This window comes from Callithrix jacchus, chromosome 21 (assembly GCF_049354715.1).
Source record: "Callithrix jacchus isolate 240 chromosome 21, calJac240_pri, whole genome shotgun sequence".
Classification (NCBI taxonomy): Eukaryota; Metazoa; Chordata; class Mammalia; order Primates; family Cebidae; genus Callithrix; species Callithrix jacchus.
This window is the reverse complement of record NC_133522.1, coordinates 16,833,750-16,847,701: the sequence shown is the minus strand read 5'-3', so window position 1 is coordinate 16,847,701 and position 13,952 is coordinate 16,833,750. Positions and strand designations below refer to the sequence as shown.

Here is a 13,952-nt window from a genome sequence, read left to right as displayed (position 1 = left end):
CTTTGAGTTATTTCATGAACCTCTGAGCATGAATTTATCCCTATTCTTTGATGTCTAAAATTGAAAATTCTTTCTTACTCTCCTATATTTGTGAGGATTTTTATTTTTGTTTTCTCCCCTAATGCTGGCTTCTGAGATGTAAGTGCTATGATCTGTGGCCTCTCTTGATCCCCTTCTTTATCTGCTGGTGGACTTTGATGTGCTTTCATACAATTCAAATTTACATGTAGATTAAAAGGTCATTTAACATTAATAGAAAGGCAGTATTTTTTAATATCTGTTCATGGTATGGCCTGATTCAGTGACATGTCAGGAATGGGAATAAATAGAACAGACAAACATTGGCTGCAGGGACATTGAGTCGTTAACGGCTGCACCTGCTGATGCTGCAGAGATTTACGGCTATGGAACTGAAAGAAGAAGTCAGGTTCAAGGGTAGCAGTGATGAGGCATTCTTCTTTCGATGGGCAAGGTCTTTGATTCTCTGTACCTCCATATTTCTCTAAAAGAATAAAAGGTAATTATTAATCATTTTAAAGATCTTATGGTTTCACCTGTCAGCAAAAATGTCCAGATACATACACTTGAAAAAGAAGATATTGTGGTCAAAGCCTACATTTTATTCTATTCCTAAGAACACAGCAAACATAATGCTTATGATATTGGCTATCATTTAGCTCCTTACAATATTTTATGGAAAACTGATTCTCAAATGTTTCTAAATGAAGAAATTGTTATGGAAAAGGAAACCATATTTGTAGAAAGCAAAACTGATTAACTGAAGGAGCCAGTTGATGTGACTTATATGGTTCATAAAACAGGTGGATATTCAGAATTACGTCTGATACAATAAGTGGAAAACCTTTGAGAACTTACGCTAGTTCATGATATCTCACAAATCAAAAGTTATTCTAGATTTCTTTCTGGTCAAAAATAAGTGATAACCAACTTTAAATCTTCTACCAACTGAGATGCCTCTGGCCCTCTTGTTACAACTGGCTTGGATATTAATTCCTATATTGAATTTTACTTGAGTAAGCAATTACAAAGTCAAGATCCTTTTGCAGACACATTGATTGGAAGTTACAGTGTTGTTGATGTTGATGGTGAAGAAATGAAACTATAAGAACTAAATATATACACATATATTATAAATGAATCTGTCTCTAAAACTGAAGTTGCCACATTGGCTCATGTCTTAAGCTTCTATTCATAGTTTTGATTTTTCATATTCGTTAATAATTTGATAATATCTGAGCCATTGTTTACATTTTGAATACATTTATTTTTATAATAATTCAGGGAATTTTAGAGCCATTTGAAATTCTATGGTAGAATGAAAACATATGTCATGTTTAGAGAAACAAATGATTACGTGCATACCTTGTTTTATTGTACTTTGCAAATACCAAGTTTTTTACAAATTGAAGGTATATGGCCACCCTGGGTCAAACAGGTCTATTGGTGCCATTTTACTAATGTCATGTGCTCACTTTGTGTCTCCATGTCACATTTTGGTAATTCTCACAATATTTCAAACAATTTCATTATTATTACATCTGGTATGGTGGTCTATGATCAGTGATCTTTGAAATTACTATAATTTTGGGGGGTTACTACAAACTGCACCCATATAAGATGGCAAATTTAATACATGTCTGTGCTCTGACTTCTTTAGCCACTGGCAATTCCCTGTCTTCCTCTCTCTCCCTGAGCCTCCCTGTCCCTTGAGACACAGAAGTTTTGGAATTAGGCCAATCAGTATGTCTACAATGGCCTCCAGGTGTTCAAGCAAAAAGTCAGATGTCTGTCACTTTAAATTAAAAGCAACAAAGGCTTAAGTTTAGTGAGGAAGGCATGTCAAAAACCGAAAAAGGCCAAAAGCTAGGCCTCTTGTGCTAAACAGTTAGCAAAGTTATGCATGCAAAGGAAAAGTTTTTGAAGGAAACTTAAAGTGCTACTCCAGTGAACACAAAAAAGATAAGAAAGTCAAACAGCCTATTGCTGAGAAGAAGAAAGTTTAGTGTCTGGATAGATCAGTGAGTCATGACATTCCCTTAAGGCAAACCAATCCAGAGCAAGGCCCTAACTCTCTTTAGTTATGTGAAGGCTGAGAGAGGTGAAGCTATAGAAGAAAAAAATTGAAGCTAGCAGGGGTTGGTTGATGGGATTCAAGGAAAAAAAGCCATCTTTATAACAAAAAGCACAAGGTGAAGCATCAAGAGCTGATTTTGAGCTTCATGTAGTTATTCAGAAGCTCATTAATGAAACTGACTACACTAAACAGATTTTCAATGTAGACAAAGCAGCCATATATTGAAAGAAGATGTCATGTAGGACTTTCATAGCTGAAGAAGAAAAGTCAATGCCTGGCTTCAAGTGACAGGTTAACTCTCCTGTAAATAACTAATGTAGCTGGTGACTTTAGGATTAAGCTAATGCTCATTTACTATTTCAAAAATTTTATGACCCTTAAGAATTATTCCAAATCTACTCTGCCTGTGCTCTATAAATGGAAAAACAAAGCGTAAATGACAGCAGCACATCTGTTTACAACATGGTTTACTGAATATTTTCAGTACACTGTTGAGATCTACTCTTCAGAAAAAAAAAAAAATCCTTTCAAAACATTATTTCTCACCCATGATGTACCTTGTCACCCAAGAGCTCTGATAGAGATATACAAAGAGATTAATGTCTTTATATCTGTTAACACCACATCTATTCAGAAGCTTATGGATCAAAGAATAATTTCAACTTTCAAGTCTTATTCAAGAAATATGTTTTCAAGGCTATAGCTGCCAAAGACAGTAATTCAAATGAAGGATCTTGGCAAGGTTAATTAAAAACCTTCTGGAAAAGATTTACCATTATAAATGCCATGAAGAACATTTATGATTTATGGGATCAGGCCAAAACACCAACATTACCACAAGTTTGTAATGTTGGATGACTTTGAGGGGTTCAAGACTTCAGTCGAGGAAGTAACTGCATGTGTTGTAGAAATAGCAAAAGAACTAGAATTAGAAGTGAGCCTGAAGATGTGACTAAATTGCTACAGTCACATGATACAAGTGGAACAAGTGAAAAGTTGCTTCTTATGGATAAGCAAAGAAAGTGATGACTTGAGACGGAATCTACGTCTGTTTAAGCTTGTGGAAGTGACAAAAAAGGACTCAAAGTATCATGTAAACTTAATTGATAAAGCAACATCAAAGCTTGAGAGAATTGACTCCAATTTTGAAAGATATTTTACTGTGGATAAAATACTATGACACAGCATTGCATGCCACTGAAAAATCTTTCATGAAAGGAATAGTGAATCAATATGGTAAACTTTTTATTGCCTTACTTTAAGAAACTGGTGCAACAACCCCAAACTTCAGCAACCACTATCCTGTTCAGTTAGCAACCGTCAACATTGAGGCAAGATCCTCCATCACCAAAAATATTACCACACTAGGCTCAAATGATCATTAGCATTTTTTAGGAATAAAGTATTTTTAAGGTATGAACATTGTTTTTTTAAGACATAGTATTGTTTTACACTTAATAGGCTCCAGCATAGTGTAAACATAACTTTGAAATGCACTGGGAAACAAAATCTATGTAACCTTCATTATTGCAGTATTTGCTTTATTGTTGTGGTCTAGAACCAAACCTACAATACCCCTGAGATATTGCTGTATTCCATTTATATCAGTGTATGTGTTGTCACATTTTTATATAGACTCACTTTCTGGAAATAGTTATAATTCAAGGATTCAGAAAAGATGAAATTGCTAATGATGAAGAATAGTGCTATGTTGAGGAACAATTTTGCTGATCATAGATTAAGCTAATATGTTTCAAGATACTTGACTTTCAAGATATTTCTTTAGAAGACCTCCGCATTAGTTCACTGCCATCGTTCTTTATTTCTTCTTTTCTTTTGCTCTTTTTCTCTCAGAGAATTAGGAAATTGTAATCAGCATTCTGTGAATAGAGCCAATAGAAATTAAAAAGACTGGGGAGATAAGATATATTTATATCTTGTCCCGACAATAAATGTCACATCATGATCTTATATGAATGGTTTATTGAGGATTTATAATGCATAGTCAGAGAAAACCATGGAGTTGTTCACAGATCACTGGAATCCCTAAATGTTCATTTAACCTTTGACCTTAGTGTCATGGAAACCTGTGGTCATCTTTCACCCATAACATCCTTGAAACTGAAAATTATGTCTGGCCAGGAGATTTTCAATTACTTTATTGATCAGATTCATTCAAAAGGTGATGAGATACTCATGTGGTCAGTAAAAAAAGGAAAGAAAAAAACTAATTAGATGACCTTTGGCTGCATCTAATGATTTCATGGATATGACAATAAAAGCAGGTTATAAGAAGTTACCTGGATTCTGCATAGTTATTTAATTTGAAAAAAAATCAGTTAAGATTTAATTAGTATGCTCTACTTTGGTAATACAGACTCACTTTCTCACTGCATTAAAAATTATAATGTTTTGTTTATTGGCCTCTTTTTGACCCAGAAGGATAAGTCCCATGAAACTTTCGGTTTGAATTTCTATTTGCCTAATTATTGCCAGATGTGCCAGAATTATTAAGATATTCTACTTCAATATTTTCTTAAAATATTTTATTTAGCATTGAAAGTAAAAATTTGATGAGAAAAAGCTGTAAAATAAATGATTATGATTTTTGTTTGTGAACAATAAATAATTTTTACTGTTTTTCTTGGGTTTTATTAATAAAGGAGGTTTAGAATCTGCAATGTTTTGATATAAAGGGCCCCTGCATCATAAATTCTAGCTTCAATTAAATGTGGTTGGCTTTCTCATGATAGGTTCTGAAAAGGCTACTTACTTTTAATGTTTTATTCCCCCAAACTGTGAGCTCTAATAAAGATCTCAATATCATTTTAATTATAGGTAACACAGAGGAAGTTATTGACGAAAATAGTAAGGTCGTAGTGTTCTATATCTGTACGTATGTATAAATGATAGATGTATGATAGATTTAGAATATATGTTACTAAAAATATACATATTACTTAGAATAAGTTATGAGTAATACCTATTGTATTGGGATTTACCTTACTTTCAATGTCAATATATTAACATCACTGGACTTCATTGAAATTAAAATACCCTGAAAATAGCTTTATTCTTTAGTTTTGACAGATAGACCTCCACCTATAATTCTACAAGGTCCAGCCAACCAAACGCTGGCAGTGGATGGTACAGCATTACTGAAATGTAAAGCCACTGGTGATCCTCTTCCTGTAATTAGCTGGCTAAAGGAGGGATTTACTTTTCTGGGTAGAGATTCAAGAGCAACTATACAAGAGCAAGGCACACTGCAGATTAAGAATTTACGGGTGAGTAGTACTGGACTTGCACTTGAAGCATCATCTACAAATAAGTGCTGCTCTATGGAAAAAATATGTTGTGAAGTTAAAATCTTATATGCTAGTATAATTGCTGTACATTTAAAAACAGTTAATGTTTTTACTTATTTTTAAAATGATAGATTGAAATTAGAGGAAAGGTCTTTTTGATTTTTATTTTTTTGTTACACATTCAAAACAGAACCTTGGAACTTTTATTTCTGCATTCCATTCCATATGCATACAATCAATAAATCTAGAAATCTTAAACATGTAACATTAATAGGAGTAGTAGGATATTGGAAATGAAAAAAGTGACAAACACTTCTGATTTACTTTCATTAACCAAAGAACATTGTAAGGAAATTTAGTTAAAGTGGCTTGGCCGGAGAAGTGAGTAGAAGAGAAACAAAGAGGTGAGACTGAGTACATAAAAGGCAAGTTTGCCTAATTAGCGGAAAACCTTAGATTTTAGGTTACGTTGCCGTGTAGTTTAGATTTAAACCCACAGAAAGAACAAGGCATTGATGGTTTTTTACTGACATTTACATGATAAAGAATGAGCATTCCTGACAACTTAATAAGTCAGTCCTGCTTCAGGAGCAACTCAAAATAAGATGTCTACTTCTGAATATTGTATCAGTTATCTATTATTATGTAACACTATTAACAAAAATATAGCAGTTAAAAGCAACACACATTTATTATATCACTGTTTCTGTGAGTTAGGAGCCTAGACATGACTTAGCTGGTCTTTTGCTTCAGGGTCTTACAAGGCTACAGTTAGGTGTCGTTTAGAGTTGCCATCTCATACGAAGATTGACACAGGATGGGTTTGCTTACAAGCAACATTATTCTTGGTAGCATTCAGTTCCTTGTGGCTACTGGACTAACAGCCTCACCTTCTTGATGGCTGTTGGTGGGAGGTTGCCTTTAGCCCCTTGCCATCTGGATCTTCCTTGTATCACTACTTGCTTTCTCCAAGTCAGCAAGGAAGAGAGTCTCCTGGCAAGATGGACACTCCAGTCCTATGTAACGAATCACAAACATGACATACTGACATTTTTGCAATATTATATTGGCCAAAAGAAAACCAGCAGGCTCCACTTACACTCCAGGTGAAAGATGACACAAAATACAAATAGCAGAAGGAAGTTATTGTGGAGGCCACCTGTCCTCTACCAGTAAGTATATTCAACTCATTCAACCAGGTATTGTAAGTCTCTGCCTCCTACCTGCTGCATAGCAGGTGCTATGCTAAAGCTGGAGAGTATATTTTAGTAATCACAATATTGAGGATGAGGCTCAGAACTAAGGTAGGTGATGTGATAAAGCATGAAGAAAAATTCAGTGGAGGAGCAATTAGTAGAATCTTATGTCCAGGTAGAAATTCAGAGCCAAGATGAAGAAAACTATTTTTTAGAATTTTCCCATTCTGGAGCTAAAAAGAAAGGCAAATGTTTTTAACTACACTTATTTCCAAATGATGACAATTTGGCATATTCTTCTCTTATGATGGGAATATATTTACAATTATATAGGTTTATATGATTGTCACTATATCATACAGATATATATGACAAAACAAAGTGACTATTTTTGCTTTGTGCACACAAGAACACATAAATTTTTAATTTGTATATATAATATTTGTCTTTAATTTTTGAGAAGCAGGCATTAATTATTGCTTGAATTAGAAAAAAATCAGGCCGAATTAAGTTAAAAGAAAAGTACATTAATACAGATATTTTAAGTTTGTCTTTTTATTTATTGTAAATTAATTGTTAACCTCCTTTGAACAAAATGGAAGTTATTAAAAAATTAATGCCAACTCTCTTTGTGTAAACACTTTAACCTCTATCTCTGGGCTAAAGGCAGACTTGGGCCATGGAGGTTAATGCGTTTTCACTGTATCACTGAATTAAAGGGTATGCTTGAGTAGTCAAGATTTCTGGTAGTGCTTGAAAGACGCAATTAAAGGTGGGTGCTTGATGATGTCAAACAAACTTTGAGCCCTCTGACAGGGTTCTGAGCAGTCCCTCTGAGATGCCAGCTCCTGGGGGCTTGTCTGCAGCCAAGGGTACAAGGAGAAAAGTAGGTGATGGAGTTTGCCTGCACATTAATCTCTTTTTAAAGCAATTTATTAAGGGTAAAAGGACAAGGGTGGAAAAGATTAGAAGCACTCCTGACCAGAAAAGTCATATTTAAAATTAAAGGACTAAAATGTGGTGATGACGGTCATACAAGAGTGAGTTTTAGAAATGAAATTTAGGCTTTTGAGAAACTCCAAAATGAAAACATCCCTTTTCTGGAATATGACTGTCTTTAAAGGGAGAGCAAAATGGGCTTTCCAGTAGTTCACTCAGACAGTCAAGAGAGTTTCCATAGGTTGTATTCCTTTGTGTCTCACTATTTTTTTTAAGTACTAATGCAAGGGAAAAATATAACATGATGAATACTGTGTTCTTCTAGGCCAGCTAATTGGTAACTGAATCTTTATCTTTTGAGAAGTAGAATATTCCAGCACTCATTAAAACATACCTACCACAGCTAATGTCATACTTGTGTCTCTACACAATGACAAGGAGATGCAGTTCAGAAGCATTACCTACACACTTTTCTTTTAGCATTTGCAAGTAATAACAAGTGCTACATTTTAGTTCAACAGCCATAATAAAATGCAAATTCTTTTACTCTTTCACAGACCATATTGAAATGAACATCCCATTAAAATCCAGCCTCAGCTCATTATATTTAGTTTGTGAGTGATGCTTCTTAAATGCAAGGATTTCTAATGACTATAAGTGTGCACAGCCACATATGAAAGAATGGCTCTTTGTACAGTGGTGATCCCCATCATCCCTCTGTGTAATAGAAGACAGTTGTATAGAGATAATATGGCAAAGAATGTCATGCCAGAGCAATTTGAAACTTAAGTTAAAATACATAATGACATTTAAAATCAATTAAGATAGTGAAACGGCAGTAACATCCCGGCACTAATGATTTACCTGAGAATCAATCAAGAAAGCTTGAGTCATCAGTATACTTACAGTTTGAACCCAGCAGATGTAATATTCGGTGAACTACTATAGTTCATCAACAATTAGACTCGTGTTCATCGCAGAGTACTAATTCTACATCTTGTGCCTTGTCATATTTTGTTTGGTCATTAGTTTCCCTTCCCAGTGTGACTTTTCCTTCACCCCTAAATTGATGAGAGTGAATGTCGTTTGCAGTGTAAGCCCACAAGGCCTGATCACAGAGAGAATTTGAGTCCCCTCTTTTATTGATATTGGGGCTTTTTTCAAAATATAATCACAAAATCTTCTGCTTTTTGCATTTGTAAAAGAGAATTCTCGATTACATTATCAAGTTTTTCTCAAGTCTTTTGCCAGTCTTCTGTGAATAACAAAACCATTTGAAGTGATCAGTGAAATGACAAATTTCAATTGTGCTCAAAAAAAGAGTTATGAATTTGGATATTTTCATGGTCCCTTTGAGCTTGAAACTGCAGTCACTCCATAGCCATGTTTTTTTTCAGGTGATACTTTATATTATTCATTGTTGCACTCCTGTAATTTTCATATAAGTGAATTCTGAAGTTTTTAAAAGAAGAAATTTACCTTAAAAACATTTCTTTCTCTTCTTCACTTTTTTCCATGTCTTTGAAAAGGAAAGTGTGATCCCCTTATTGCTTATTTTCTCGGGTACATTTTATTCATTGGAACATAGTTTATTTAAGACAGAATGGACAGTTTTGCATTACTGCCTCTCTGGAAGTTTATTATATTCTGAATTAATTCTGTTCTGAGTTGTTCATAAACCACTTAGATATAGTACAGCCCCACCATAAAATGGAGTTAAGAAGCAAGAGTGTTACCATGGAGCAAGAAAAAGAGAGGGGCAAGTAGTTTATCAGATGAATAATATTGAATTGCACAAATATGATTTTAAAAGCTCTTTGGATCAGTTATGGATAATATTATGAGTTTATTTCAATATTTTACATGTGCATATAATTGACTCTAATGCATAATTTGGACAGCAAAATGATACATCTAACTTAAAGAAATTAAATATTGCCTGGTTGTCATTGAGTAATTATTCTACAAATTGTTTGAAACAATTTAATTCTCTCCCTTCTATGCACACCAGATTTCTGATACTGGCACTTATACTTGTGTGGCTACAAGTTCGAGTGGAGAGACTTCCTGGAGTGCAGTGCTGGATGTGACGGGTGAGAACTTTGCGAATTAGTCGAAATCTTGTGCCCCTTTTTAGTGCTAGCTCAATATCAAATAATAAGTTAACGGGAGACTAAAGTGTTTAATTCATTGAATGTAAATTTAAGTCTTTACGTTCAATGCCACTTTTTAATTCATGCATGAGTTTGCACCTAGCATTGAATTAGTGGAATTTAATATGCTTGTCCTTGATAACCTTGTTATTTTATTTCCTCTGAAATGTAAGGAATTCTAGTGATCATGTGTAAAAGTGCAGCTTTTATTAACATGTTTTATTAACATGTAGGAGAAGCAAATATTCACTTACATACTTAAGATTCATGGAGATGAATTTCTCACTGTCTGGGTCAAGTCTTTTAGTAGATTGCTTCCTTCTTTTAGGCAGTATTGTCAATTTAAGCAATCAGGAATGAAGTTTTTTCTGTCTGTCCTCTATAGAATCTGGAGCTACAATCAGTAAAAATTATGATTTAAGTGACCTGCCAGGGCCACCATCCAAACCGCAGGTCACTGATGTTACTAAGAACACTGTCACCTTGTCCTGGCAACCAGGTACCCCTGGAACCCTTCCAGCAAGTGCATATATCATTGAGGCTTTCAGGTACGGGACAATTCCATTTTTCTCCATTGGGTTTTTGCTTTAGCTCCTGTATTCTGAAATATCACCTGAACTATCCTCCTGTTTTATTAAAGACAAGTTCAATCAATGCATTTTAAGAATTGATCTCTTCTATCTGACTTTATTCAAGAACGTACTTAATTTTTTTTAGTTTACAACTTAATTATAAGGTTTAAATATGCATTATTCATGCCTAGGTCTATAGAGATCCAATTCATAACATAATGACTTAGCTTCATTTTTTCACCAGGACATTGTAGGCATTTGATATGAGAATTTAGGCATTAAAATTGGGTAGAAAATAATTTTATTAGGTGTAGGCTCAGGGACATCTTGAAATTATGCAACATTTATTGAGGCAGGGGACTCTGGCATTTTTATTCCTAATAATTAGAGCATAACCTAAAATAATCCCATTGTTTTTATACCATATATTACATACATATATTAGATATGCCTGAAAGACAATTAAAAACAATAATTAAGCAATTTATTCTGTATACTTCTAGTTGCTTAATGGAAAAGGTATTTCCATGTGTTATTTGAAATAATTTTTGCCAATTTAAAGATATAAATGTAAATTAGCAAATATCATCATAAACTTGCCCTATGAGAATTTGATAAAATGTTTACACAAATGGTAAAATGTGTTTTCATATTTCCTTTCAAATGTGCTTGTATGTGACATTATACATTTTAATGGATAACCACTGTTCTTTTTAAACATTAGGACAAATGATCACTTTCTTTTAAGGCTTCTCTAATCATTACTTAAGGTAATGCTAGATACTTAACTTTCAAATTTAAAAGCAATGTTTCTATAATTCTTATGCTTGGATAGTTAAGGATATCAGAAAAATAAACTGACTGCCCTGAAAATTACATTTTCTCCTTCAGAGCAAATGTAGCATTTGACCTTAGACAAACTGTTCTAAAATGGCATCCATCTGTGGCCGGCTATAAAAGGGTCCTCACACACAGATTCAGAGATATTTCACCATTCTGAGATGAGAAATCACAATACTGTGTAATGTACAATTTTGTTAAAAATGTAACCAAGGGAAAATATTCATTACATGCTTCCTTTCTTCTTTTACAGATATGTAGTTTTAGAAGGCTCTATTATAATGTTGCATGTGGAATTGATGCAAAAGAAAACACACCTTGTAACAGGAAAATGTATTGGCATAATTTACTCTGTAGTCCATTTATTCTTTCTACAGGTTTATTCTTTTCAAGGTATATATAAATATATATACATTTACAAGGACCATACTTATTGTATAAACTTGATGTTGTGATCTTGGCCTCTGTTCCTTTTACAGGTATTCATTTAGTGGGCTGCTGTGCATTAGCAAAGCGCTGTCACATCTCCTGGGCTGAGTTTAATTGTGTTGTGCATGGCACTTTCGTTAGGTGGGCTCGGCTTTGTTGTTGAATAAACTGAAATCATCCAAATGTTTCATTTATTGGGCTGAACACTTCAAGTGTTGTGTGTGTGTGTGTGTTTAATTTTCAGCCATTAACCTTTGTCATTGATATCCAACTCCATTTCCAGTACTCAAACCACTGTTCTTTAAGTGAAATTTCTGTTGGTGTTTCAGCCAATCGGTGAGCAATAGCTGGCAGACTGTGGCAAACCATGTAAAGAGCACCCTCTATACTGTAAGAGGACTACGGCCCAATACAATCTACTTATTCATGGTCAGAGCGATCAATCCCCAAGGTCTCAGTGACCCAAGTCCCATGTCAGATCCTGTGCGCACACAAGGTAATTTCAATAGCTGTCAACATGACTGGTTCTTGGAAGAAACATCAGATATTTAAGAATAAGGGGATTGATGAGGAAATGTAAATATACCTGCATTGCTTTTTATGATGGTTCACGAGGCTTTATCCAGGGAAGGAGAAGGTAGCTTGCTGTTTACCTTGGTGAGATGTGTCCTCTTTTCTGGAGTTTTCAGGGTTTATTCAGCAAAAAATAAACAAAATAATTGGGTACTTCTACATAGAATGAATCCACCAAATTAGAGCTTCACTATATTTCAAAGGAAGGAAAATGTTTCTCCTTCTTGAAATTTAATTATACAACAGCAGAAAAGTGGTCTTTAATGAATAGATGCCCAAATAGAGTTAGAAAAGTGATTTCCGATTGTTCCAGAATTCTGTTTTTATGATGTAGTGGTTCTGAGTATGGTTTCTGGGTTAGCAGCATTTGCATAGCCTAGAACTATTAGAAATACAGATTTTCAGCCCAAACTCAATGGTCTGAGGTTGGGGCTCAGTGCTTGTGTTAACAATCCCAGCTTGTGACTCCGATGTATAAGTTTTACAACCACTGCTGTAATGAATTTCGGTAAATCAGATGTTTAAAGGAGCAATTTATGACAGAAAGCAGAAAATCAAATTTTCTTTCTAAAGAACACAATTCTTTTCACTGTAATGTAAAATACACACAGAATATTAAAATATATTTTAAAAGTGGAAAAGTACATAATTTTATCTTTATTAGTCGTCTCTTCAAATTAAGAAGTCACTGGAGTCTCAGGTTTAATGTGCAATGCTACCTTATAGTTTCCCTTCTGACAAGTAGGTGAAGGAAATTAATAAAATAGAAATGGTAATTTTATTATGTGTTATAACCTACTTCCCACAGGGTTCTTCAGAAAGGGTTAATTATTTCTTATTTGTAAAAGACTTTGAGCAAGATATAATTCAAAGTAGTATTTTTATGCAATGAAAAGCACCATACAGCCATAAAATATTATTATAATTACAATGTAGTTCAGTGATAGTAACTAGCATGCTATTATAACAGAGAAGAGTGCCTTAAAGAAATCGAGTGAAATAAAGTCACCACGTGACTTTGTAATATTGCTGACATGATGACAGTCAAGGAGGAGGGAATGCCATTTTGCTATTGTTCTCTAAGCAGTAATGTGATTAATTTTCCATAATGATAAAGGGCCTGTAGGTAAAGAACCTGTCTCTTGAGAAAGAAAAAGCACAACAAGGAATTCGAAGATCTGAAACTACTTATATTTTACCTTGCCTGGATCCGGCAGCTTTTTACTGTGTTTGAATTAAGTGTGTAAATTATATTGAACACAAAATGGAAGAAGTGTACAATTTTAAGTTAAGAAATTATAGTACTGAGATCATTTATACCTATGTGGATAGAAATAGTTTTTGTGTGTAGCCAATGAAAGGTAGAGAGAGATCAGAATGGGAAGATATTTAGCGTGATTGTATCTGGCAGACCTTTCCGATCATTCAGTAACTATGCCGGTCACTAAATCTTGACTCATAAAATAACTCTCAGTGAAAAGATCAGGAAAGATTAACGAAAAGTTGTTTGTGGTCTCATTTGTTCAATGGAAAGGCTATCTAGAGCAAAAGACTTATGTGCTCTTAACAAATATTTAACAGGAAAACTCCTGTTTTGTGTCTGAATGTCAGGATTATTTTTGGATACCGTACTTTTAGCAGCTTTGCAATCTGCAAAGCACTCCTTTTCAAATAACACTTTGCCTCGTGAGCTCTTTTTTTCAAAGGTATTAAATAACAGAGAATCTAGAAATCTTTTATTTCATTAAAGGAACAAATACTTGCATTATCAACAGCAAAACAGGACATACCTATATAGGCATAGGTTAATATTATTCACATACAGGGACTTTTTTCCAAATCAAGTA

General features: G+C 34.1%; 1 protein-coding gene across 38 annotated transcripts in view; it reads left to right on the top strand.

The window, feature by feature from the left end:
* The window catches only part of ROBO2 (roundabout guidance receptor 2), a 1,334,178-nt gene that overhangs the window by 1,234,102 nt on the left and 86,124 nt on the right, over window positions 1–13,952 (top strand). For all 38 annotated transcript variants that reach the window (XM_078358529.1, XM_078358528.1, XM_078358527.1 and 35 more), the window contains 4 exons: window positions 5,177–5,382; window positions 9,550–9,631; window positions 10,077–10,239; window positions 11,862–12,028. In XM_078358529.1, coding sequence (XP_078214655.1) covers window positions 5,177–5,382; window positions 9,550–9,631; window positions 10,077–10,239; window positions 11,862–12,028 — 618 coding nt within the window. The remainder of the gene's footprint in view (window positions 1–5,176; window positions 5,383–9,549; window positions 9,632–10,076; window positions 10,240–11,861; window positions 12,029–13,952) is intronic.